The sequence below is a fragment of the Cyrtonyx montezumae genome, unplaced genomic scaffold (assembly GCF_038088225.1).
Source record: "Cyrtonyx montezumae isolate F1298 unplaced genomic scaffold, pur_monq_1.0 scaffold_24, whole genome shotgun sequence".
Lineage (NCBI taxonomy): Eukaryota > Metazoa > Chordata > Aves > Galliformes > Odontophoridae > Cyrtonyx > Cyrtonyx montezumae.
The window spans coordinates 3,954,664-3,981,454 of record NW_027071981.1 but is presented as its reverse complement, the minus strand read 5'-3'; the positions used below and the strand labels follow the sequence as shown (position 1 = coordinate 3,981,454).

General features: G+C 49.3%; 1 protein-coding gene across 4 annotated transcripts in view; it reads right to left on the bottom strand.

Moving 5' to 3' along the window:
- LOC136050568 (phosphofurin acidic cluster sorting protein 1-like) overlaps positions 1–26,791 on the bottom strand; it is a 41,759-nt gene that overhangs the window by 11,861 nt on the left and 3,107 nt on the right. For all 4 annotated transcript variants that reach the window (XM_065739513.1, XM_065739509.1, XM_065739510.1 and 1 more), the window contains exon 2: positions 2,816–2,903. In XM_065739513.1, the coding sequence (XP_065595585.1) occupies positions 2,816–2,903 (88 nt within the window). The remainder of the gene's footprint in view (positions 1–2,815; positions 2,904–26,791) is intronic.

Here is a 26,791-nt window from a genome sequence, read left to right as displayed (position 1 = left end):
ATCCTAGAGAAACACAAGGCTAGAGCCCCCTGTTCTCTTTGTGTCTGCTGCAAATGGGACAGCAGCCCCAGAAGCCATGATAGTGGCAAGCAGGTGGCCCAGTAACAGAGACCAAAGGTGCATCCCCTCCACAATCAAAGGAGATGGCAAAGGGCAAGAGTGCTTCACAGCCAAGAGAGTGCCGAGGGTGCTCTGCTGATGGGAACTGCAGCAGGGTCAGGCAAGCCCAGGTGGCACTGGTGGCCTCCACACCTTGCAGTCATGCAGCATCACAATTCTCACCAATGCCATGGCAAAGACAAGCTCTACAGAAACAGTCCTTAGTTTTCAAGAGCTCCCAGCAAGTACACTGGGAGTGAGGCTTTCCCTGTGAAAAGGCTTCCTGAGACGGAAGAGAGGAGGTGGAGCTAATCCCCTTCACCATCTGTGAGCTTTCCTGGCCAAGAACGCACCGACTCTTCCTTCCTGCATTGCTCTTTATTGAGAGATGGTAGGTGGTCGCCGCTACAGACACTTTGGCACATTTACTGTTTGCTGTTTGTGACAGAGAAGCTTTCCACCAAAGATTTGGTCTCTCATCAGGCTACACACACACTGGTGAAGTTACTCGTCATGAAGATGTTACTTCTGGAACAGAGCTACAGCAAAGGAAAGCCCTACAATACCAGACAGGTGACAAGGCTTTGACCTTCTTTTGTCCACTGAGGCAAGAACCAGGCTCCTGCTCACTGCTGCATCCTGAAACCAGGCCAAAGCAGACAGAAAAGCACCACCCAAAACTTGAGGTAAAGAAAGAAGCTTTTTGGGAAAGAACAACTTTTTAAATATCATCAAGAAATCTGGTTCCTCAAGGAGTAAGTGGAAGTGCTCAGGAATGGAAAAAAAAGAGTTGCAACCCACAAGTGAGGTGTGGACAGAAAGCCCTGTAAACGTCTTCTACGCATGACAAGAGGCAGAAAATCCAAGGAAGGCTGAACCTGAGCCACCAGCTGCATCCAGTGAGCAGCCACATCCCTCCCACAACACCTGCTCTGGGAGCACAGGGACTTCTTTTCCTCTTTCTTCGACAGCTTCCCCTGCTCACAGCTCAAGATGGGGAGTTCCTGGATTATGTCATCCCTCTGGCAAGAAGGAGCACTGCATTTTCCTTCATACCATAATCACAGTTATGGAGCCAAGACAAGGTAACGGCACCTTTATGGTGCTAAGCCAGACACACCTGGCAGCACCGGGCAGGATCAGAGCCTTGTTTCCATGTAAGATGCCTTTTGGAGCAGCTGCTTCCCGATAGCCTTACCCCAGTCCAGCAGAGCTACCACTGAAACAGGAGAGAACATAGCTCCCCTTTCCACCAGTCCCCATCTGCTTCCCTGGAAAGCTGCAGGTTCTCCACAAATTGCATGCATCATCTGCTTCCATCCAAGAGATGGCAACACTTGCTGGGCAGCCTTCAAACAGCTATTTGCAAGTGTGACTCATCTGTTACCTAGGAGAGGAGCGGGAGGAATGGATCCATCTGAGACCATTCTCTGTAGGCAGGTTGCATTGAAGCTGCCTACAGCTTCCATCTGCCTTCCAGGAAGGCTTGGCAGCCATAGCCCTGCCAAGGCGGGCTGCTCAGGCCTGCAGAGGCAGCCCAGGTATGAGCCTGGGCCCCCAGGCACTTCCAGCCCCAGCCCTGAGCTGCCAGCACCTGCAGCCCAGCCTTGGTTGCTCCTTCCTGCCCAGCTTGCTGCTTTGTCGGTGCCTGTATTGAGGGAGCACAGCCAGTGCTTTCAGCCCTCCTGCACAACACCATACATGCAGCCAGCCAAGCGGGATGCTGACAAATTCTGCGCGGACCACAGCACCCTCCTGATTTCTTCCGTCCAGGCCCCTTGTTTCAGACATTCAGCTTTCAGATCCTTCTTCTGGGCAAGTGAACCAGGCCTGCCATGAAGGCAAATCCCGGCTCCCGGAGCTCCAGTAACGCAGCAGCTTCCAGCACTAATCCAGGATTTAGGTCCTAATGTGTGCAGCACAAAGAGCTCTGTGGGAACGCAAAGCTGCTGAGCCCCCGCCCCAATGGGATCAGCAGCTTTTCAGCCTGCTGACAAGAACGAAGGAAGGACACCGGCACCCCAGCTGGGTTAGGGGAGCTGCGGGGAGGGCACCACGCTCAGGAGGCACCTCCCATGCTGTCCCTTGGCAAAGCAGATGCCCGCACCCCCAAGGACCTATCTCTCCACCAGGAGTTGCAGAGAGGGCAGGGCTCCCCATAGGAGATGATGGCAAACTCCCTCTCCCCATGGTGAGGAAGATCCCTCTCCTCTTCCCTCTGCCTGGTTAAGAGTAGAGGCACGGTTGAAAAGGAGGGGCCAGCCACGGCAGCAGTGAGATTGCACTGGGCACACATGGCAGCAGGAGGCATGAGCTGCTCCATCCCTCACACAGCCCTCCTCAGGATGGGAATCCAGACAGAGAGTGCTGCCAGAAAGCATCCACACCAGAAGTTAGCCTAAGGGGTCAGGAGTAGCAGGGTAGAGATGCTGACCTTCCAACAGCAGCTTGAGAGCACAGCCTTGGCTGAGGCAGGATGCTCTCAGTCCCAATGCCTACCTACATTCATCCCTGATGCCCACCAGCACCAGGCAGCTTGCTTCTACTCCTACTACATCACTGCTATCTGCCTGGGAGCCCAAATCTCCCCAGCGCCACTAAATAACACAGGAAAAAGGGGTCAGTACAGAGGAAGGGATGTGCAGAGCAGCACTTCGCTGAGGGCACAAGGACAGGCTCACTGTCATCAGGCAGCAGCAGGGAGAGAGGAGCCTACCTGAATCTTCACGGCGATAAGCACAGAGCTCAGCTCTTTGTCCAGCTCTTTCAGCACCGTGAGTTTCTTCAGGCGCAGACTGCAGAGCCTGTAAGACAGAGAGAATGGGACGCATTCAGGCACCACCATCCCTGGGGCCCTGCCACATGGTACCCGGTGCTTGGAAGGCAGCCTGGATGCTTGGCCCAGCCGTATGCACAGGCTTGGCCAAGGGACGCTGGCATTCACGAGCCACTGAGACAGCCCATTGGGGGGAGAAATGAACGAAGGAAAATTAACGGAGCTAAAGCAGGCTTAAGGGATTAGCATGCCACAGGAAGTCCAACAGCAGGCCATGTGGTGATGAGATCCCTTCCCAAGCAGGACTGTCGCCAGCTCTGCTTAAATCTACCTTGGCCACGAGTGCTGTTTATTTATAAACCAAAGTACTTAAATCCACTCTTATCCTGGACTTAGTTATGGCGAATGTTCCTGTGCAGACATCACAACGCAGCTCTTCCTTGTGCAGTGTCACCCAGAGCTCAACAGCCCCGTGGAGACACATCCTGGTGAAAAACCCACCGAGGAAACTGAGCTCAGCAATCAAAGCATCAGCCGTTGTCCGTGAAACGGCCAGCATCAGGCAGAGTGCAGGCAGAACGATGGGAGCAGCAGCTACCAGCTGTACCAGGGAAAAGCTTGCAGAGGGGCTAAGCATGGAAAGCAATGCTCCCCAGCCAGCACTGAGTTTGGCTTTCCAGGGACCCTAAGGGAGCCAGCAGGGAAGAGGGAAGCTTGAATGCCTAAGTCAAGCACAGAATGCTTACTACAATTTTTCATATAGTTGTGGAGAAGTTATCCTCAAAAATTAAACCTTCCATAACGGCACAGAGTCTTAATTTGAGGATACTAGAAGACCACAGTTCTACCTGGCAGCTTCTACCTATGCACTTTATCCAAAGCAGTCTCTTAGTGCTCCTCCTGGGAACATCAGTACCTGGTGCTTCTCGAGGAAGTGTATGTGCATACTTAGCAGCTCTGACCATTTCCTTAACCTAAAACAACGGGGCCTCATATCTCTGGTAAGATCTCACTTACTCAGGCACAGCTGGGACCCTGCAACCTCAAACCCTTTTCAGAACCCTGCATTCTGCAGCCCCATCTCCCTTCCCAGAGAGATAAGCATGCATGTTCTGGAGTCTACGCGTATTTATTCACAACAACTGAGTACACCTTTTTTAAAAGGGTGCTCCTCAGCAGCTTGGCTATCCCTAATGACCCTCTTTTTATCTGTTCCTTACTATTCATCTCCCAGATCTGTGTCACTGCTTTGGGTTGAATGCCAGTACTGGCCAGCAGTGGGTCCCCACTAATCCCTGCAGATCCCTACAAGATGGGGCTGATCCACGATGATCACGACAGGTGACATTTTTCAGAGTATCCAAACAATGTAGGCACCAAACTCATACTTTGAACCACTCCCCTCCTCCAGAACATCCTTCCAGGCATATTTCTTCCCTTCCCAGACCCAGGCTGAAGCTAGCCAGCTGTTTCCTTCCTCTCCAGTGAAGTGAGTTGGAATTTTTGCTCTGAAGCATTTTGAACACTGTCACCAACTTGCCTTGTGAGTGTACCCTAAAAAGCAAAGTTCCTGCAACACATACATTTTGTGAAATTCAATTCCAACATCAGAGCCCCTGGCTCTGGTCTAAAGTCCCCCCCAACCTCATTCTCCCAGCAGACAATGGCAGTTCCCAGGTGATGCACATCGTGGATAGTTTTACTGCTGCATTTCACAGCCAGTGTTTCAGTGAATCCCCAAAACTCTTGATGCCAGGGGAACACAAACATAAAACCAGAGGTACTGTTCTTCTGGCTGCTGGAGGGGCAAGGAAAATGGGATGAAAACACAAGGTGTGCGTGGTACAGGAAGAACAAGCTGGAGCCTCTGCTTTGCCCATTAGCTTGTGGTATGCATCAAGAGCAGTTAGTAGAGAGAGGAAAACAATTCTGACTCTCTCTTATCTCAGCATAAAGACCTGGCTACGCTAGAGGAAGGGGGAGTAGCAGTTTTACAAGCACCCTGCAAAATGGGAGCTGAACAGCTGCTCAAAACTTACCCATGGTCTGGAAAAGGTGCCTGGCAGAGGCAGGCCTGAGCTCAGGTATGCTGGTGTCCTGCACTGCTCTGTGCTTTTAGCTCACTGACCACTGGTGAGCTACAGCTCTGTGCACTATTATTTTCTAGAATACTGTGACTGACTTCAAGTGGCAGCAGCCAGGCTGCCTGGGTTTTGCCTGAAGCTCCAATGCCATCTACAAATGCTGGAGTACACCCACCCTCCTCAGCACCGCTCCTCCACACATCCTTGTCAGTACTAATGCCACGAGATGCACAGCTGCAGGCTAAGCCTTCAACAGCAGCTGTTTAGCAGCTCTTTGATGCTTTTCCTGCCTCTGACAGCTCTAGTTTGTTTCTCAAGGTGATACCCACCTCTGAGACAGGGCTCCTGGAGGATGCCAGCTGTTCAGCAAGGCTCACAAAGGACCGGGCTGTGTATTCCTGCTCCTTTCTGCGTCTGCTTCCTGCAAACCCTCCTTCTGGAGGGCAGGAGGCAGCGAGCCAAGATCAGGCACCCCAGGTACTAGAGGTGCCCTGGAGCTCTCCCTGCAGCACCCAGAGCCAGGTACTTGTAAAAAATAAAAAATAATAAAAAAATACAGCTGTTTAGTTCACTCAGAGCTCTGTCTAGCTCACCTTTGATGGGGAAGAGCATAGAATCAGGCTGTGCCCAACACAATGCTGCCCAGGACACTCTCCCAGTCTTGTGAAGTCAAGGTACTGTGCTGGTACACACACTGGAGAGACATAGGGGAGGAGCACAAGTGACACCAGGAATGGATGAGAATGTCGCTGTCAGAAGGGCGTATGCCACCAAAGCACAAGGCAGCATCCTCTGTTAGGACAAATGGGAGAGCAAAGGGAAGAAAACAGTGTCTTGCACAGCAGTTACATCCGTCTTTCCTCATCTCCATGACTCTTGGCTGTCCTCATGGCCCTGGACCAGATTTCTGTTCTCACAGGAGAGAAAGCCCACCCTAACAGCCCCAGGTGTTCTCATCTGCCTGGGCAGTCCATCTGTAATGGCATTAAACGTCACTGTCTCACAGAGTACAGACGTTTACCAGGCATGCCCTGCTCCAATCAGCCCTTGGAAGAGTGCCTAACTCTCTGATCTCTCATCAGCTGTGGGCTGGTCAGTGGTTTGCCCTTGAACACGCTGCGTCCAGCTGCTGTGCTCAATGCACTCTGAAGCTGCGTGGGCTGCCACCCAGAGGCTCAGAGCTGTGTGCTACTGGTGTATGGAGCAGCCAGGTGCAAATAAGAACGCAGCATGGACAGGAGATGCAGCCACTGATGTTGCCTGGAAGGCACGAGCTTCTCAACACCTAATGTGATATGCAAAATCATTCTCTTCCTCGAGCAGGGCTAAGTGAGAAGACCCAAGTACTAATGGGAACTGCATGTTTCCCAACAAAGTTCTTTTCCTGCTAACTTTCAATCTGATTCAAGCCAGACACAAACCTGGCAGCACACAATGCCATTTTACAGTCTGGTCACGCTACTCTGTGCTAGGAAAAGTCAGCAGCAGAGAAATGCCCCGACAAATCATCATGGGCTAGTACTACTGTCCCTGATAACTGCACCAGCTATAGAGCTGTTATCATAACAAAGCTGCTGTGCTGACTTCCCAGACATACTCAGCCTCTGCTCAAGGCTTCCCCTGTTAGTTCTGCTTCAAATCTTTTCTTTTTGGCCATTTTGAAGTCTGCTACCCACCTGTGCCTTCATAAGACAGCATTGCCAAGAGCAGTGCTATCCACACACTACATCAGACTTCCACAGCAGCACAAGGAGAGATGTCCACACCACTGCAGCCCCAGCCTGCTTCCACTCAGCCCCCTGTGCCTTGCTGAGGTCTCACATACTCTATACAGCAGGAGTGGAAAGCAAGTGGAACGCATGCCTTGCTATGGCTCAAGCTGAGGGGCACTGCGGTGCTTGCCTGAAAAGCCCAGCAGCAGAACAGTGCCTTGCACTCAGGTTTGCGCTGTGAGCAGGCATTGAGAAGCAGGGACTGACTGCCCCTTGATGATCCTGAAGGTCTTCTCCCAATCAAAGTGGCTCAAAGGCAGCAGACACACACAGCAGAGGACACTGGAGCTGCTCCCATCCCCATGGAACAGGACATCCTCTGCAAGGACCACTGTGCCCCAACCAGCAGCTCAGCAAGCTGCCGGCAGAGCAAGGCACTAACAAGATGTGACATTTCTGCAGCTGAGAGGAAGGATTTCCTGCACAATGATTGCACACCAAGCCACCTGGTTTGACAGAGGTGCTCCTTTACACCCTCTATCTGGGCACCTGTTGGCCAAGTCAAACCTGCAAGTTCGGATGTTTCCCCCCCCCAGGTGTTCTGAATTTATACAGGAATCACTGAGACATTTCTGAAATGATTAATCTCCAGGTCTTCTACATGGCCTGTTCAAGAAAAAAAGTGTGCCAGTGTGTGCACCTTGGAACTGGCCCACAGGCAACTCTGTACCAGCCAACTGAAGCAGAAGGGACAATGACTTGTTTTGGTTCACTGATCAAGTTGTGAATGGAACCTAGAAAAGAAATAAAAGCTAGTTCAAGGCCAAAGTAATACTGGAGAGTTTTGAGAACAGTCAGAAGAGGCACCTCTGGATCTGCCTATCTAGCATGGAGGAAGAGCTGGCAATAACCAAAAAGCACATGACTGTGAACTAGCTGGTGACAACTTTCAAGAGAAGGCCAGAATCCCAAGGACATCATCAGCATCAGGAGAGCCAACCTAACCGAAGGATCCGGGCACCCCAGGAAGGTACCTCTTGAACAGAAAAAACTCACTGAGGAATACCTGACAGTTCCTCACAAAGAAATGATGTGAACAGCTCAGACGAATCACCCCAGGAGGGAGGGGTAGCACTGCAGCCTGCTGAGACCACACTATCTTTAGACGCCAGAGCCAAGAAGCAAGCATGTAAAAGATGAAACCCAAACTATCAATGGCATGCACAGTAGAAACTACAACAAAACACAAGGCCAGAGAAGCCAAGGTCCCGAAGCATTCGTAGCTCGTTAGTAGCACCTTACGTTTGCCCTTTCAAGAAGCACACAGGGCTCCTTCTGCTTCCTGGCAAAAATCTGGTTACAGACACATCCTTTAGGGGTTCCCAAGTACAAGCTGGTTTGCCCAAACCCCACAGACACTCTTGAGTACTTTGCTTCAGAATGTGAGCCTCACCTCTGGCAGTGTCAGGGCCAGAGACAGCCAGCCCCACCTGCTACTGGGGATGAGATGCTCAGAGCAGCCCTTTAGGCCAACCTGTTCCAGAAGCAACAGTCCCACCATCACTGCAGGCACAGGATGCTTCCTCTGATTCCCACACAGCATCAGCTGCCCAATGTGTCCAGGATTCCTGTATTCTGCCCAGTGTATTGCAGCAGTCCCCATCAGCTCCTCACTAGGGAGCCCCAGAAGTCAGTGCAGTGTGCTCCAGACCCATGCCACCCAGCTTTAATAAACCTCCTGCAACCCTGGCCACACTGTCTGGAAGAGCCATCTCAGTGTCACTAGAGTGGTCTTCAGTGGAAGGAACAGGAGCACAGAAGCAAATACCACCAACGTCCTCTGTGTCACCTACACTTTTTAAAAGGCTGGTATGCACTGAAACTGCCCTGGAAAATTTGTACAGCTTTACAAGAATAATCCCTGCTTAAAATCAAGAGGTAATTAGAAAGATATGTATAGGCCATTTAGTTGGACCCCACTGGAGTTGCCTATGCCCTCACCAGGACTATACACAACCCTGCCATCCTTCACATTGCAACAGCCAAAGCACATCAGTTCTGTAGGAAAAGCAAAAGAAACACAACACAAAACACTACTCTAACTCTCCAGCACTGCCACAAAGCATGAAGTGGTCTGATTGTGCTGAATACTCTGCAAGTAGCCTTGTCTGGTTACAGGGATTTTGTGAGTCTACTCTGAAACTTCTTTTGTTTTCTCTGCACACAGTCGTACTGCTTTGCCCCACATAGTCCAAGTATCCGGGTTCAGTGCCAAAAGAGCTTCTAGACAGCATCCAACTCTGTAATCAGAGGAGATGAAGAATGCCAGCAAGGACAGGATGCAGACACACACCACAATCAAAGGAAGGAAGAAGGTCACATCAGAAGAAGCAAGAGCATCCTGCGAGAGCAGGACCACCATGGGTAAGAGCTGCTGTTTCTGGGGAAGCCAAGGGAGAACAGAAGTCAGGCAGTAAGTCCTGGAAGCACAGGACCTGAGCCTGACTGCGTGCAGTTCACAGGACACACTGCTCCTGGCCAGGATTTTAAAATGGGGATAGGATATACACAGTCCTCCCCAGACCACAGGGAGCATTCCTTGGTCACAGATGCACACTGCTTTTCAGGTGGATGCACTTTCTGGGGCCTGCACAATGCTGACCATTCATCATCTGGGCAAAGAGCCTCGTGCTTCAGCAGTCCTGAGCTGCCCTTCAGGTTCTGTCATGCTGAGTCTCAGCACAAGAATGTTTGCAGAAATCCCTGCCATTTGATCTCCTCTGCAGCTGCCTTCCTCCAGACCAGATGTGTGCAGACGAGCCAACACAGTGCTCCTGAGAGTGGACACAAAAGTGGAGTTACTGTATTCAAGTCTTTGGAAAAAGAGAAATACACTTCAGTAAAATGGACATAGAGATTTTAACAATCGTCCTACTATACAGCTAATAATAACAATTTAAAAGAAATGGCATCAAAGCGCTTCTTAGCTTCAAAGAATTGAAAGCAGCAAGCTGAGTGAACTCACAGGGCAGACGTGAAAGCAGAGTTAGCTGAGAGCCCCAGCAGCCACCTCCTGCTCTGAATGCGTGGAGAGCACCCTGAGCAAACTGAAATGAAAAGGTTTCACTGGCAAGTTGCAGAGCAAAAGAAACCAAGTCAGAACTTGAAAGAGCAGAAAGTTCGTCTTCCTTTTTGAACTAACAAGTAAAAAGAGAGGGTATATAAAATAAGATCCGCTAGCTCCACTCTTGGAGAATAGTGGCCAGAATCCATTGGTTTGACTACTCAGGAGTAATAACCCTCCATACAATTAACTGCGTTTTCCATGAAAAATAATGATTGGTTGAATGTTCTTATAATCCAGTATACCTAAAGTAGCCTCAGAGAGCCACTTTAAAGGACCAACTTTGGAGATTTAAACTCAATTCTTATTTTCATACAAAAGCAGATTAATTTTGTGTGACTTTTCCATCTAGTAAATACAAGATGAGTCACTCTTCCACTTCTAAAAAAGTAAGCTAAAAATGAATATACTGCATAACTCTATGATTTTATAGGATTCCTAGAGGAAAGGTCACTAGGGGTTCACAGCTGACTGGGTACACTTCACCTCACTGATTGCTCTGAGCCCACCTTACTGAACAGCTACACTACTGGTGGCAGAGGGCTGCCCAGAAACGGACTACTGACTTCAGTCTGGCTCTGTGAGAACATACACAGCTTTTTCCATACAGTCAAGATGCTCCAGAATGCAAGAAAAGCAGATGCAAACTTGCAGCAGAGCCCCAGGGAGTTTGCTGACACTAGCAGCATCAGCAGCATGACTATTTGCAGCTGATACTCCATCTCTGACCCATCCTGGAGGAAGGAAGCTTATGCTGTCTGACAGGCTTGCATGTTTCTCTTACCATCACCAAAATGGACAAAGGATCCAACTCTCACCCAAGACTCCAAGGACTCAGATTATCAGCATTCACATAGAATCACATCAGAGAATCACAGAGTGACTTGGGTTGGCAGGGACCTCAGATATCCAACCCCCAGCTGTGAGTAGGATTGCTGACCACTAACTACATCAGGCACGTTGCTCAGGGTCCCATCCAGCCCAGCCTTGAACATCTTGTCCTCTGTCAAGAAGGTCTGAGGTCCTGCAGTGGCCAAAGTCATGTGTGGGTATATGTTGCCAAAAGTACAGACATGAAGATGCATTAATGTGTTGCATCTTGAGATATTTATTTTTTGCACAAGTCCTCGTGAGTTTCCTGAAGCAATCCTCTCACCCTGGGACCTCCTTTATGATAAGAGCTGCTGAGGCACTGCCATCTTGAAATGCTTTCTGCTGAGCGCAGCACTTGAAGGTGCTTCTCCATTTAGATTTGGATTTTGGTCCCAAAGCATCAGCAGAGCAGGAGACTGAAGCTGCACACATGTTACTCCTCTAACTAAAGTAATAAGGCCTCTTTGGAAAGAGGAAGGGTTGGAGCTACCTCAACACTGACCACCCTGAGCTGTGCAAGGACAGCTCAACTACTACAGCAAGAAGAGGTTGCTGCTGCTTCTGAGGTTTCTTCTCCAACCACCCTTGCGTACATATTTCTCAGTTATAAGCACAGCTATTCGTAGAACAAACAAACAAAAAACCCAAAGCATTTTGTTGGCAAATAAAAGCCCTGCCTGAAGAGCTCTCAGCTAAGGGGAAACAGAGACATTTGGAATATGATCAAAAACATTCCTGTTGGGAGAACGTGGGGTGCAACAAAGAGCTATGCAAACCAGCCAGGTGGCAGGACGTTGGGCAGAAGTGCTCAGCTCCCATTAAGCCTCATCTGAACCAATGCCACCACTTAGGTGAACCAAATTTCTCTTCCACTACTGTGCTGGAAGGCAAGAGAGAGAAATCCTTCCAGCACCACCATCCCCTCCAGTTAAAAAGCAACCAGCCAAAACACAAGCTGTTTGCGCTCATCTCTTTTTGTTGCTACTACAAGAGATGACTGGATCTTGGGAGGATTCACCTAATCTTCCCACCACACTGTACAACTTAGTAAAGCTGCTGTTGGTTCAGCACAGCCCCCCAGAGTCCCCCTGCCATGCTCTATGCTTCACAGGTGCAGACAGAGAAAGTGAGATCCCAAGGGCATGGAGAAGCCAGATCCAAGGGCCTCACTTTGGACTCAAGCTTGGGTGCCACTTCAACAGGAACTGGCTTAATTCGTAGAGTCATAGGATCATTAAGGTTGGAAGAGACCTCTAAGATCCCCTGGTGCAACCACCAACCATCCCTACTAACCACATCCCTCAGTGCCACATCCCCACGGCTCTGCCATACCTCCAGGGACAGTGATCCCACTACTCCCTGGGCAGCTGTGCCACTGCCACCACACTTTCCGAGAATACTTTGTTTTCTAATATCCATATCTATAGATGCCTTTCTGATTTACATTAAATCCACAAACCTCCTCAACAGAAACGGAAGTGAATTGTGCTGGGCTGCTATTGTCTTCATCAAGCCCCCTTTTCTCCCTCCAGACATTCCTGACGGGCAAATTTCCCTGACCTACATTTTCAGAATTTCCAGCTACTTCCCCTGAATTGCAACGAGCTCCCACGTGCCAGCAAGCAGCTCCTGGAGAGCAGGCAGTGCTTCCCTGAAGCAGCACTGTATGGGGAGAGTCCCTCATGCCACCAGCACAAGCCTACCCGAGGGTCTGGGTGAGCCCAGGTGTAAAACAAACGCTAGTTAGTGCATAATGGCATGAATGCAAGGAAAATATACAGCTCATCAAAACCTGTGGCTGGGTCAGTCTGACACGGTCAGCTCGGCCTCAGCTGCCATGGTACTCTGTGCAGCACTGGTCTGAAAGAAACGAGCTTGAGCCATGCATGATCATCTCCCCCAGGATTCTGTACAGATGTTCCAGTTTCTAAGGAAAGGGAAGAGGTCTCATATCACCCTTCACTTCAGGGAAAGAAACTGCCTGAAGGAACACTCCTGCTTTAAACGTGTGCACTGATCTCCAGAAAGTTTCAAGGGCTTCAGACCGTTATTTCGCCAAACAGAGACAGGGCAGATTCTTAACACTGTCAAGGCAGAAACAAAAAGTAAGGTTGAGCCTGAACAGCTCAACTTGCATCCCTAAAATGCAAATCTAAGCCACATCTGAGTCTTCAGCACAGGGTCACAAACGCTCCCTTAAAAATTCAGGCAGCTACAGCTCTGCAGAGCGAGAGCATGCGTGTGTGAGTGTGCATGGAAATGGGGCTCCAACAGACACCCAGCGGGTCAGAGTTCTGCAGCACCATACCAGCCTTCTCCAAGGAAGATTTCCATGTAGGATTACAGCAAACAGACACCTGAGTACACACACCCTTCCAGATCTCTGCTGCTGAGCTTTCACCATGGCAACTGATTATGTATTCCTGCCATTTATTTAAACAATTATTTATCCATATGAGGACTTTTCCCTTTGTTCTGCAGCAGCCTAGCTTTATGAGAAGACCCTGAGAAACCTAATTGAAGGTATTCTAGAAATTCAAACAGCCTGTTAACTAGATCTCTACAGCAATCTCCTAGTTCCTAGGCCCACCCTAGTTCAAGCAGTGACCATGTAGATACTGAGGTAGTGTCACAGAGCTGGAGTCTCATTTGGGCATTTTTTATTCCCCTTCATTTTGTTAATCCCCACCTCATCACCAATCCAAAGACAGCAAAGCTGTTGTGCATTTCCACCTTGGGATGAGAAGGCAAACCAGTCCTGACTTGTAGTGACTGTCAAGGGTATCCATTCTCAAGTGCTGAAATCCTTCTACGAGCTACCACATCACATCAGAAGGAAGGGAGAAACACACTTAGTCACTGATGTTAATTTAACTGAAGTTACTTTGTCTCAAGCATCCCATTTCTCGAGCCTGAAGCGAGAGCAAGCGGAGCTTGGCAGCCTCTGAAACGTGTCAGACATGCTACTGAACCCATACAGCTCCCAGAGACGTGGGAGGAAGTAGCGTGAACACACGGAGAGAACTTCCCCAGAACACACAGCCACACCAGCCTCCCTCGCCTGCCTGCCTTCCTCCCAGGAAGCTCCCAGGGCTCCCGCAGGCACTGCTGACATGCAAAGGGGCTCACACAGCACAGCACCTCTCTCAGGACAGCCAGACCTCCATGGGGCCACAGAAGGACAAAGCCACGGTGTCAGTGCTGCAGCATTTGGTGCCTTCCCTCACGTCCTGCCACCCAGCAGGAGATGCCCCTCTGAGAACTTCCTCCAGAAGGTTGCTCAGCTCTTGGGGCCATGGCTTCCCTCTAACCCCCAGCCCGTAGCAAGGCTGCTCAACTGCCATGCCATCAGCACAAGGTGACAGCCAGGCCCTAGAGAAGGCTAGCCCCAGGCCACCTGAATTAAACACAGTAGTCCACATGCACAATTAAAGTATATCTCTTCACACTCATGACTGCAATCCTTGTGGTCTATAAAAAAAACCAACACGTTGCTGTGAGATATTGCCCAACCACTTCTTTTCTGTGTGAGCATTTACAGCTCTTAGCACGGACTAGCTGCTCCTCACCAGCACAGCCTGTCATGGACCCCTGTGTCCACATACAACGTGCGCAGCCAATGGATGGGATCTTGGAGAAAAGACAGGAAACAAATCAACCAACCAGTCTCAAAATCAGAAGGCATTGCTCTTAAACTGAGATACAGGAATGCTTGCTAAAACTGGGAACCACACCCTCAGCAGAAGCCAGTTTCATAGCCCCAGCCCGGGGGCAGTTTGTCAATGGGATGCCTGGAGCTCATCAGAACAGTTACTTTTAAGGCTCGGATCTTTAAGTTAAGCTTTCCATTATGCTGCTTGGATACCCCGGGCAGAGTTCAGCCGCTCACTGGATCCCATGACCAGCACAGAAATAGCTCAGTCACTCCAAGGCTGACACTTCTGACCCCACCTCCACACGTGCAGCCAACCAAGACATCAGAAGCAGGTCTCCCGCAGACAGTTCTGACCAAGCACAGCTGGCAATGGAATTTCTTTTAATCTTTACCAGGTGAGTGAAGAAGCCAAAAGTATTTCCCTTTCTGGGAGCTGAGCCAAAGGCAGACGTGGTGCACTTCCCAAGCCCACCGCTCCCAAGGAGACAGTCCCTCTGTATGCCACCACATAATCCCAAATTTACACGGGGGCAGAGAAGAAGGGAGTCTTGGTCAGGGGTGCTGCACTACAGGAAGCCAATGCTTCAGGCACCCTCTGGACTCTGTTCCAGCCCCAGCAATCAGGGGTGAGAAGAGGAGTCAGCACATCCACGTGTGCCTGGCAGGCTCACTTCCAGTGGCAGGACCCCAGGACAGCAGGCAGTGAGGGAGAACAGGCTGTGGACAGAGGCACTCCTATGCACAGTGTCAGTTCATACAAGACTATTTCAGAAAGAGTTGAGAAACTTATTACCATTATTTCTACCTTTGCCTGCTCAATCTTGTTGTCCTAGTTACCACAGCCCTGGTGTCTAAGGCAACCAGCCTTGGCAAGCCAGCAGGAAAACGCAATGAGATGTAACACAAATATTTGAGAGCACTTTCTGAAACAGCAGAAGTAGGAACAGTAATTCCATATCCCAGCACCGCTCCAACCCTTACTTCAGTCAGACTTCCCATCTCTCCCATGGAAGGCTGGGAACGGACACGACGTGCTGCAAACCGAAACCTAGAACCCAACAGCTCACACAGTTATCTACACAGCACGCACAGCCACGTGCCCAGACTGAAGCTCGGAACCTGTGCTATCCTTCAACAAACAGCTCTTCTCTACCCATGCACAGCCCCTGCAACACCCAAGCTCCATGTGCCCAGCATGCTGGAACACTTCACATGGACGTTACAAGGCAGCTCCATCTGGGAACTGAAATAACGTGAAGCTCCTGTGCCTTGGGAGCCCTGCAAGAATTCAAGCCCTGACTGCATATTTGCAGGCCTCATGAGAAGGCACTGGGGCTTCAGGAGCTAAATGGGGAACATGCTGAGCAGCAATGTGGGGAACAGCAATGCACTGGCTGCACATCTCAGGGAGTGCCTGGAAAGCACCAGGTCCTAAATTACCTCTAAAAGTTCTGCCCCCAAGGGCTCAGCTCAAGGCCCCATTTGAGGTACTCAAACAAACTTCGGAGGAATGAGGCGTCTTGCAGCAAGCATTGCATTAAGAGCTGTGCTTCTGCTTAAGCTACCGGCATTTTTTGTTTTTGCTTCCATCAGCAAATTACTTCCAAAAAGCTTGATTTAAATTGTGGCTTAGCTCACTCTGACCTAAATGCGCTGGACCTGGGAGATGACAGCACCCTTTTGCTGTGGCAGGAGCAGTGGGGCAGCAATGAGGGGGGGAAGGCCCTACAACCCCAGGGGAAGACAGGCTCCCTGCTCTTCTGGGGCTGCTCCACCTGCTCAGTCCCAACTCACAAAGCTGTTTAAATAATAGACAGGCTCATCGGGAAGCTGGGAACCGGGCTAGGGCTTGGGTTGCCACAGCAACTCTGCAAACCCACACCACCAGAGACCACCACACTCAGAAAACTCAGAGAGAAGAGCCCTTCTGGCAGCTGGATGGCAGCCAGTCACCCTACTTATGGGATTGCAAAGCCTAGAAAAGCCCAACCAAGCTCACATGCATGAATGGAGGCTCTCCAGGGACACTCAGAGCAGCTGGGATGTCTGCACCCAGCAAAGCCAGGCCGTGAAGGTACCATTGGGCAGACCCTGAACAGCGATCAGGATGGATCCCCCCACAGGTTTTCCCATCTGAAGACTGCACGCACTTCTTTCAGAGCAGCGTGCACGCTGTGTGCAATGCAGCCAGCTTGTTCTCGGCTCTGAAGCAGCCCAGCCTGCAGCAGCACAACACAATAAAAACGTAACACGAGACTCATGGAGTGAGTAATGCTCAGAACCACTTTATGAGGGCTGACAGCAATTCAGGGCACAGCAGTCTTCCAGCATTTTCCAAAATCCCCGATATAAAACTGGGTATTTTCCCTTCTTTTTTGTTTACATCAGCTCTCAGAGCCTGAACTTAAGCACCTGATGTTAAACACCTGGCTTAAGCCTCAGCCACACAACGCTTCAATCCCCTTGGCTTAGAGTATTAGCAGGAGTTAGCAGGCTTACTGCAAGGCTCCTGTCAGTCCTCCAATTGCTCCTAATTGCCACGTAGAAAGTACAAATGATTCCAGCAATTACAGAGACAAGCTGAAACGTGAGACTCAGCCACCATTTGTGCTTCTGTCAGCACTCCTCCGGCCTCTCTCTGCAGCCCAACACTGTGATTTCAGGGGTATTTGCACATTTTAGGAGTTCTTTGTTAGCTCCTTCTGGCAGTTATTCTTGATTCCGCACGGCTTTTGATTAAGCTGGTGTCTGAGCACTACTGCTGACCTGCCTAGCACCTCTGGCTGGGAGCCACACTCCCGACTGATGTCTGATCCCTCGTAATGCCTGGCTGCTCTCCTGCTGAATGCAGCCCCAGGTACACACAGGCCTGAAACACTCCGTGACCAGGAAATTCTGTAACAGCCACAAACGTTATCAGGAAGGATGAGTTCTTGCACAGGTCCTTGCAAGAGGTGTTCACAGGAGTTGAACGCTGCCCCAGTTCTTCAGCAATATCAGCATGGCTTTCAGAGGGCACAGCCAGGGAAGGCAGTGAACCTGGCCATCAGCCTCCTCCACCAGAAGCCTGTGCCTTGTTCCCAGCTCCCCGCAGCTCCCCGTCACCACCATGTGTTTGAACACATGATGAACTGACTCAAGCTGCCAATCCAGCAAAGAACAAATCTCCCAAAACAGCAATTTGTCTCTTTTCAGACCAGTGTTGAGGTTGCTCAGCACAGCTTCCAGCCAAGGTGAGGCAACTGCAATTAGCACTTTGTGGAGACTAACCTTTTCCTCCCTTCATCACACCATAGAGCGAACGCAGCCCCGTCACAATAGCGTTGCAGGCTTGATTTGAGTACTTTCATTTCATCTGTTTTGTCCTGCAATCTGCTACCACGATGTCAGCTGAGCACTGGCTGCGCTGCAATGAACACTACACAACAGCTCAGGGTTGGGTGGCCCAGCTGCTTTCCTTTCAGGAGATGAAACAAATAATACATATATTTGTTTATATATAAATAATATATTTGTTTATATATAAAAATATAATTGTTTATATACAAATATATATATTTGTATATAAATAATATATATAATAATATATAATATTATATTCTAGGAATATATATATATTCCTAGAAGTTAAAAATAAAAGCTAACAGACATTTGGAGAGCTGGAACTAGATGATCTTTAAGGTCCCTCCCAATTCAAACCATTCTACAACTCTACAAAAGCCATTCAGTGTCAGGATCACCTCTACAGCCAGCATGTAAGGCTTCTTATTGGAATCTTTTCCCATACTTTTGAATGGGACAACAGTTTTTAGAAGTCATTCTGGCCTAGGCTCCTGGAGAGCATACACAAACATCACTCTTGCCTGGGCAAAGAGAAAATGGCAGCACACCAAAAACACCTATTAAAATGGTCCATCATTTATCAGCAAGTAACAGCATACCTTGGGTTAGCTGGGTTTCTCCCAGCTATGCTTACAAGCTAGAGGCAGTTTACCAGCATACATATCCAAGCTAACACAAGCCTCCTCCAGCAGACAGGGGGGCCTCATTGCACACCAACACCCACAGAAACTGCCTGCAGCCAGCTCGCACTCCAATGGCTTGGCTGCTTGGTCCTCTGGCTGGCTCCTCCCTTCTCTATCCTCTCCTCCATGGCGTGGGTACCCATCGCTCCATTACCTGAACCACAGACTTGATACTCTACTACCTGCCCAAAGGACTACCAGCTCTCATTGCCAGTGCAAGCACAAGCTCTGTTTCAAAGCAGATTCTCATCCAAACGTCCTTCTGGCTGCTGGCAGAGCTGCTGCTGGCTTTGGAGTCTCACCTACAACAACAGGGAGGCTTTTCAGCCACGCTGCTCTGCTGTCCTTTGGGCTGGAGAGAAAACCACGTCAGGAGAGAGCAAACAACTCCTACCAGCCTGCCGAGGATCCTGCTGGGGATGTCAGCTGCTGAGAGTGCTGGGTTTTCACACCACCTCATCCTAATAAGTCACCTCAAACACCACTTTCAGGCTTTTCCATCTGTGTTCCCTGGGTGCAACAGTGTATTTTACACGCTGCCATCACACCACCTTATGCTTGCTGTAATTCTCATGTGTTACTAAACTACTCGCACTACAGGTGATTCAGCAAGGCAGCAAGGCTGGAAACCTGCCAACAGCCATTGAGAAACAGCTTGAGATACATCCCAAAGGACAGGAGAAAAAAAAAAACCTCCCTGCACACCTCAAAGCTCAGCTCTCTCACATTTGCTTTAACATCAGTGTCCGAGGAACGAGCCAACACTCAACAAGTTTGTTATGCTCTGGAGCAGTGACTGCAGGCTGCCTGCCATCAGGAGCAGGAGCTTTCATCCAGGTGTCTTAATGGGATGGAGCCCAGACACTCACAGCACAGTCTGGATTTGGAGAGCCACATTTTACGAGCATCTCATCCCTTTCATCTATAAGCTGCAATCCCTGGGAAATACACAGCTTGTCCTGATGGAAAATTCCTGATCGTTCTGGACACCTTTCTTCTGAGCAAACGCTGCACATGACTTCAAATCATCATTACTCTCAAGGACAGAAGCACTACTAGGCTTGACATTCAGAGGATGACATTCCCCCAAAGCATACCTCAGCAGGGAAAGCAAAAAGAAGGCAAAGTCTGTGTTAAGAATCACAAAGCTTTAAAGGAAACCTCCCACTGGCAACACAACAGAAAGCACATATCAACTACAGAGAGGATGGGAGAGAAAGGTGGGTGGGAAAGAGAGCTGCCCCATGAGCCCCCAGCAACTCAGAATGCTTTTGTTTTCAGGTGTGCCCACATGGAAAAGCAAGATGTTTTTCTAGGCCCTAACATCCCTCCATGAGAGAAGAAAAAAGAAGCCACGCTTGAGTAGATATATTTAGAGGGCACTCACCACGGGCTTGCATTTTTATTGCAAGAGGGCTCATGAGCTCCACTCCCCAAAGCACAGCAGGTAAGGAAGCATTCAGCATAGGTGAATCTCCTGTGTGTTCATCCTGCACATGGACAATTTATTATTAATGTAGTGAAAAATCAGCATAAGCAGCACACCTTTGTGTTTCAGGCTGTAAATGTTCAGGGAGCACGTTAAAACCATCATTGTTGGATCTACAGCAGGCAGTGGCTGCATACACGCAGCTTTAAGTGCAACAGAAGACTTTCTGAAAAGGCCACAGAGGTCAGAGCCAACATCTTACAGACTTTCAAGGCTGGAAAACATCCCACTACCTCCTTTCTCACTCACTGATTGCTTTACTACCCAGTCCCTACCAGCTGCCTAGTGATGCGGTCCACAGACTGACTCAGTGAGCAGTTTGTTTGGTAGCTTCTCCTCCCAGACACCACAGCCTGTCGGTGCACAAGAACAAGGTCACTAGGAATAAATCACACTCCCTCCAAACCAATTTTATCCAGCACCAAACAGGAAGGCTGCTTTGTCTTCTGTGTGTGTGCATGTGTGTGAGCACACACCTGTTTCAGTTACACCCCTGAAGAGCAACAGATGCTCTGCAGAACACGCACCACACATCTTGTGGGAAGAATTACTATTGCAAAACAAGGAAAGAAACTGCTTGAAAGTCTGCTTTCAAGCGTGAGATGAGCTCTCAACTCCTTTTTTCAGTGTTCATTGTTCTACTTGCTGCTGCTGAGAGACTCCATCTCGGTCTTCACCCTATTGCTCAGCCAAAGATATCACATCAGACATCAATTCATCTGCATTATTGACAACCCGGGCTCCTCCTAGAGTGCTGTCAGCAGGGTTTGCTCTGCACTGAACTGAATTGATTTCTGCGTTGGAAGGGAATTTAATTCTAAAACCTCGCATGCTTTATCTGTACCATCAAATAACTACTGCTGGCAAAACAACACATGAACGCCACATTCCCCTTTATGACCTCCCACAGCGCTGCCAGCTATCCCAAGGAGGATGCTCTGTAGACATGGCTCCATCTGGACAGCTGAGGCTGTACCCAGTGGACAACACTGAGTGCTTCTCAACTCCAGAGAGAGCCTGTTTGGCATGAAATCACAACAGCTGCACTACAGAATCATAGGGATTGGAAGGGACCTCTGAAAATCATCAAGCCCAGCCTCCTGCTAAGGCAGGTTCCTTGCAGGAGGTTACACAGAAAAGCATCCAGGCTGGTCGCTCATGGAGCTCCTCTCACTATTTACTAGATCAGACAGCTTGATCAAAGCTACCCTGGATTTTAAACCTTGATCTACTTAGCGTTGCCTTCTTCCAAAGAGTTCTAACACCGTGCACATCCTGCAGCCAGCTCTCCTTGAAAAGTCATTTACATTCACAGTATTAGGAAAAAAGTAGGTTGTAATTAAGCAGAGTTATTAATCTTTTGTCACTTGGGACCCCAAGTCTATTCATATTCATGTCAACAGGAGTGCTGCCACTGCTGTCAAGATGGGCCACAAGTGCCTCATCATGTTTCAGAAGAGGAAACAAGATCTTCTGAGGGCCACTATCTAACTGCTCTGTCTGCTGTGGGTAGACGTTGGCCGCTTCTGTCATCCCACTCCCAACGACTTCTGCTTTTCTGCATCTCACCCATTAAGTGCTGCTCCTTGCCACAGGCACATGCTACCACAGTCTACAGCCGTGTCTTTTCCAGATCTCACAGCTCTGCTGTCTACAGAGAGGAGAAATAATCACGACCACAGTGGCAGAAGAGCATTTTGGAACATGTTTTTCAAGATACTTCCTCTCAAGAGGACGAAACAATCAGGATCTACTTAAAATGTCCCAACATCTTCCAAAAGGCCGCTTAGATCTGTGAAGAATTGTTCAGGTCTCAACAAGAGAAGCCAGCACCTTGGGACCAGCAGCTCTCACACTCCTTGGACAACCTGCAGGTGCTGGGTGTGAAGCCCCACACCTACCAGCTCCTCCAGGCAGCGACCAAGGCACAGAGTGACATCCTTCAAAAGACACCACATCCCTGCCCGCAGGGGTACAAAACCAAGACTTCTAATTGGGGTGTCAGGATTAAAGGATGGTGGTAATGGGATTGCTTACTGTATTCACAATCATTAATAAGGTTAAGAGATTTCCTTTCCCTCCTCTCGGCAGGCAAGGGGGAAAGGCAATTAAAGCCCTCACCGTGGCTGCCTAAAAACAGTGCCCAGGGCTGCCTGCTCTGCCTTGCACACAGAGCTGACATTTCTCACCCTGCTGGCTTGCAGGCGCCTCTACCTCTACGTGCAGGAAGCGAAAGCACTTTGCTGCACAAAGGATGAATGAAACCGGGTGCCTTGGAACTGTTCTCCCATCACTCCGCATCCTTTCACATTAAATACCCACACAGATGCATCACCGGGGGAAAAAAAAAATCCACTCAAATTCTGCTTAAACTACTGCTAGGCATGAAACAGCTTAGCCTGAAAATACAACGCTGCCTCCCACCCCCTTTCCTGCAGTTGTATCAACTCCTTGCAGGCTGCCTTCTCCCTTTCTTCAGCTTCAGATAAGTTGCGTGGATGCACGCTGGAGGTGCTCAAGGCCAGATAGCTTTTAGTAGTTTCCTATGTGAGGCTAAGACTCATTTGCCCTTATTGACAACACCCAAACAGTTGGGGTCTGGAAAGAAAAAAAGGAAAATTAATTGAGGGCAAAGCAGAGCAAACCCTCCTGCCGTGCCACGTGCACAGGAGAGCTGCAGTGACATAACAGTGTCCCCCAGGCTCTGCTACTGCTTTTACAGAAGGAAGCAATTTAGAGTTAAGATCTTCTTCAGGCAGAGAAGGGAAATTTAATCCCTGTTCTCTGCTACTTCTTAGCTGTTGGATGAATCACTTCACCTCTTCTTCCCCTTTGCCGTGCCTATCCAGAGCCTGGAGCACAGCCCCTGCGGAGCAGGCAGCGCTTCATTGCAGCGCATCAGGCAGCATCCACCACACCAGGGCACCGGGCAGTGCCGCAGCCTCCCGGCGCCTCCTGTCACACACGCTGATTTCCAGATAATAAGCACATTGTCAAGAGGCATCTCCTGAGGAAGCCCTGCGATGTGCCCAGACAGCCTGCCCCAGAGCACACCGCATACCGCGCACATTGCCATTAGCCTCCCTCATGCTCCACTGCGCGCTGTGCAGACATTAATTGCCCCTACCATGAGCAGAGTCTTTCCTCGGCATAAATAGAGCTTAAAATCTCAGCGGGAAGCCCACACAGTGCTTCCAAACCTTCCTCCAGACTCCCTACGGTCCTTTGAGGTGGATGCGAGGGCTCGCAGCCCACGGGGCCCAGGGCAGGCAGCCAGAGGAACCCGCAAGGCCCTATTCTTCCCAAGAAGCACAGATCCCTCTCTTCACGAGTGCTGGCACACTGTTGCATGATGGTAGTTATCGAGTAACACTGTCACACCTCCAGACTGCTTCTGCTTTACACTCCAGCTCCAGTCACCCTAGTATAAGCAAAGAAACAGCAACACTGCAACGAGCAGCTGGGAACAAAGCGGGGAGAGCAGGAACGTGAGTCACAGTGATGGCTTCAGACAGAGAAAGGGTTATTTCAATTGCAAAAAGAACAAGCAGCCTCAGAACCAGGATCTGTATCCAAGCCTCACTTCAGGGTCCAACAGCAAGGTCATCTTCCTGCTCCATTTCAACTAAGTAACTTGGTTAACAAAAAGCACATGACAAAATCCATTGCTGCTGCATAACAGCCTCCCAAGAAGCATTAGGAAGAGCTCACTGAACAATCAGACATCACAGCAGCTTTTCCATTGTTTTCTTACAGGAGACAAAAAGGGGACATTACTTCCAAATTCCATCTGCTTGGTTGGGGTCTGCCCAAACGCAGACCCGGGACAAGAGAGAAAAAAGTGGAAGCTTGATGCAGCCCAGCTACAATAAGTGACAGTAACATTTGCATGACTAAAAATCACAGATTTTTTTTGCAAAAGGAACAAGTTTTGAACCTTTCTGTCTGCAGAACTGCTGTCCCCAAGCCCAAGACTTTTAGGAAAAGGTGCTGCACTGCCAGCTGAGCTGAGAGCAGGGTGCAAATGCAGCTAGAGCACGAGCAGCCCATCACAGTGTCTGTTGCTGAACACTTTGCTCGCAGTGTCTCCAGGCTAAAATAAAATGTGCCAATGAATTAACCACCACCAAGAAGCAAGTGATTACAAAAGCAACACTTGCAGCCCTGTCCACAGGAGGAAAAAGGTATGCTTGCGCTTAAGACGCAGTAACAAGTACCTTTCAACAGAGGTGCAAGGGAAAAGTCTGAAAGCAAACCTCACGGCTACTAAAAATCATCCTAAAAATACCAGAAAAAAAAAAAAGGAAAAATAAAAGCTAAACAATAATAAGGTGTGGGCAACAGAACTTCACATGTAGCAGTCCCTAAATTGAGAATACAAGCCAACAACCTGGAAAACAGAACGGAACCAGGGACTACTGAAGCAAGAAATTGTGAGAGCAGTGCCACAGTTATCAGCAGGAACATGCAGGGCTTTTGAGAGAAAGGAGCAGTGAGATGAAGGTAGTTGCATAAATAAGGTGGGGAAAAAAAGAACAAACACAAAACAACAGGCTACTAGAAGATAACTAAAGGAATGCAGAAAAAATGCAGAGCAAATGAAAGGGAGCCATTATAAAAACATATTAGTAATGTACACCTACAAACGATGATCTAAATAATACGGATTCAGAGACACTACTTGAAGCTCTACTGAAAATCAGGCAGCAGAATTAACAAGGAAGCATTTTGGATGAACGTGATCACTGCTGGAGAAGAGCCCCAAGCCAGTGATTGTGGCCATGCATGGCCACTGCTCTGGTAGAAGTGCCAACCCCATCTGTGCCTGTGACATCCACTTCTGCAGATAGGATGCATGGCTCCAGGTGATGGTAGGCACAGGAGGAGGGCCTTAGCTGACCGTGCATCTCCCTGGACATCTCTTTGTGGCCCTTACAATGCCCCACAGCTCCTCACACTTGCCTGCGGTTCCTCTAAGGTCCTCAAGTCCCCTTGGTGCACAACAGCTAGCATTTTGGAAAATGAAACGCAAGCTGTGAGTTCAGCCATTATCCCAAACTGCCTGTAATGAAGAGAATGTAGTTATCATACACACAGAAAACCAGCTTAAATATGCAGAGGAGTACGCAGCCTGGGTGTTTTTTGTACAGGCAGCTATGGATGTGCTCACACTGTGGAACAGGAAACGTGGTAAGAAGGGTATGCAGTGAAAGTGTAAAAAATCAGCATGAAGAGGACAATAAAGAGGACCCAGGAAAACTAGAACGCAACAGAAGTTTGCATTTACTGAGCAGATTCCCACGTTGGGTTAGATCATGAGTCAGGAGGAACAGAAAACTCCTGAGAGATAACAATGGGCAACAAATCATAACAGTGATTGCATTGCAACAGGCCTGAAAGAAAACGCCATGTAATTTTGGGCTGTGTGCACAGAGGATGAATCACACTGCAGAGCAGGGAGCGATCTCCAGAACCACGGCTGTGATGTGAGGATGTACCTGAAAGGCTGCATCTCCCCTTCGGGTCCACAGCGAGAGGACGGAGGCATCCCAACGAAGCCACCTCCTCATTCCAGAGCCAGACCTCAGAGGCTTGGGAAACAAAAGCAATCTCACCTAAGTTGTCTGCCATCCCGAAGGCACAGGCAGATCCTGTGCTGAAAATGTTTTTCACCTCTGGCTCTTTTTGGGAAATGACTTCTCAAGTTGACAGGAGACACATGCTCTGTCTCATCTAGGATCATCCCACACCGCAAAGGAACAACCAAAGCACCCCACAGATCCCAGGGAGAAGGGGGATCTCCATTTTGGAGGAGGAGGGTGTGTGTACTGTGTAGCTGCTAGTGATCACAGATACCTCAATATGCCAGAGGAAGCGGAACGAGTGCTCGGAGCGTACCAGCACAATAGGAACACAACGCAACGTATCTGATGAGCAACCAGATAACAGCGCTAAAGCAGCCTGGTCAATGAAACCCTGGAGAGCAAGGCTGAGAGGCAGCACGGCAGATATTTCAAATAACATGAAGCCTTCAGGAAAGGCAAGATTATTATTGTGAAAGGAGCACGCACACACGCACACGCCACCCCCCAATCAATCATCCTGGCAGGGGATGCTCATCCCGGGCTCCACTAATGAGCAGAAAGATGAAATAGCAGGCAACAGCCCAATTAGCATACACTCAGAAGGGAAGCACAGCACAGAGGAGAAATCCCAAGCGTGCTCAGTGACGGACAAGGCACAGGCAGCGACAGACAGTGGACAGCATTTCAGACATATTTGCAGGCTCGCAGCCAAATCCACAATATTAAGAATAATAAGCAATCAGACGGACGTTTAGAACATTTTGTTTTCTATATAGGACTAAGAGGAAATCGTAATTCAAACATGGCAAACAGCGCCAGTTATAAGAGACTGCTTCCTTACACGGAACCGTGGCCTCTCCCAAGCACTCCCTGCCCAGAGCCACGCTGCCCTGGCATCCTACTGCCTTTGTATGGAGTGATCCGGAACCACTTACTGCTCCCAGGGGTGTAGTTCTCTAACTTACCCAGACAGCAGCTTTCCCTGAGGCTGCAAGTTCACCATGGAAATCCTCCATTTACCCAGGAAACTGCCCAAGAACATCACAGGCAAATGCTTGTTATTCCAGCTTAAGATTGTTCCCTAAAGGAACAGCAAGGCTGGCAGCGAGGCCTCTACGCTTTGGGCAAAGAGAAGCCAGTGGTCATGAGCATGCAGGAAACACACCCTCCTTTCACTACACGGTGTCCAGCAGGACCTCGAGGCCATGCAGGTGAGGACATGTGGCTCTCAGCACTTGTAAAGATCATCAGAGCCTGAACCGATGGGGAATCCACATTTGTACTGGCAGAGATCGCAGTCCTGCCAAGACAACACTCATCAAGCCATAACTTTCCAAAATGTGCATTTGCAGGTTTTAATGAAAGAGAA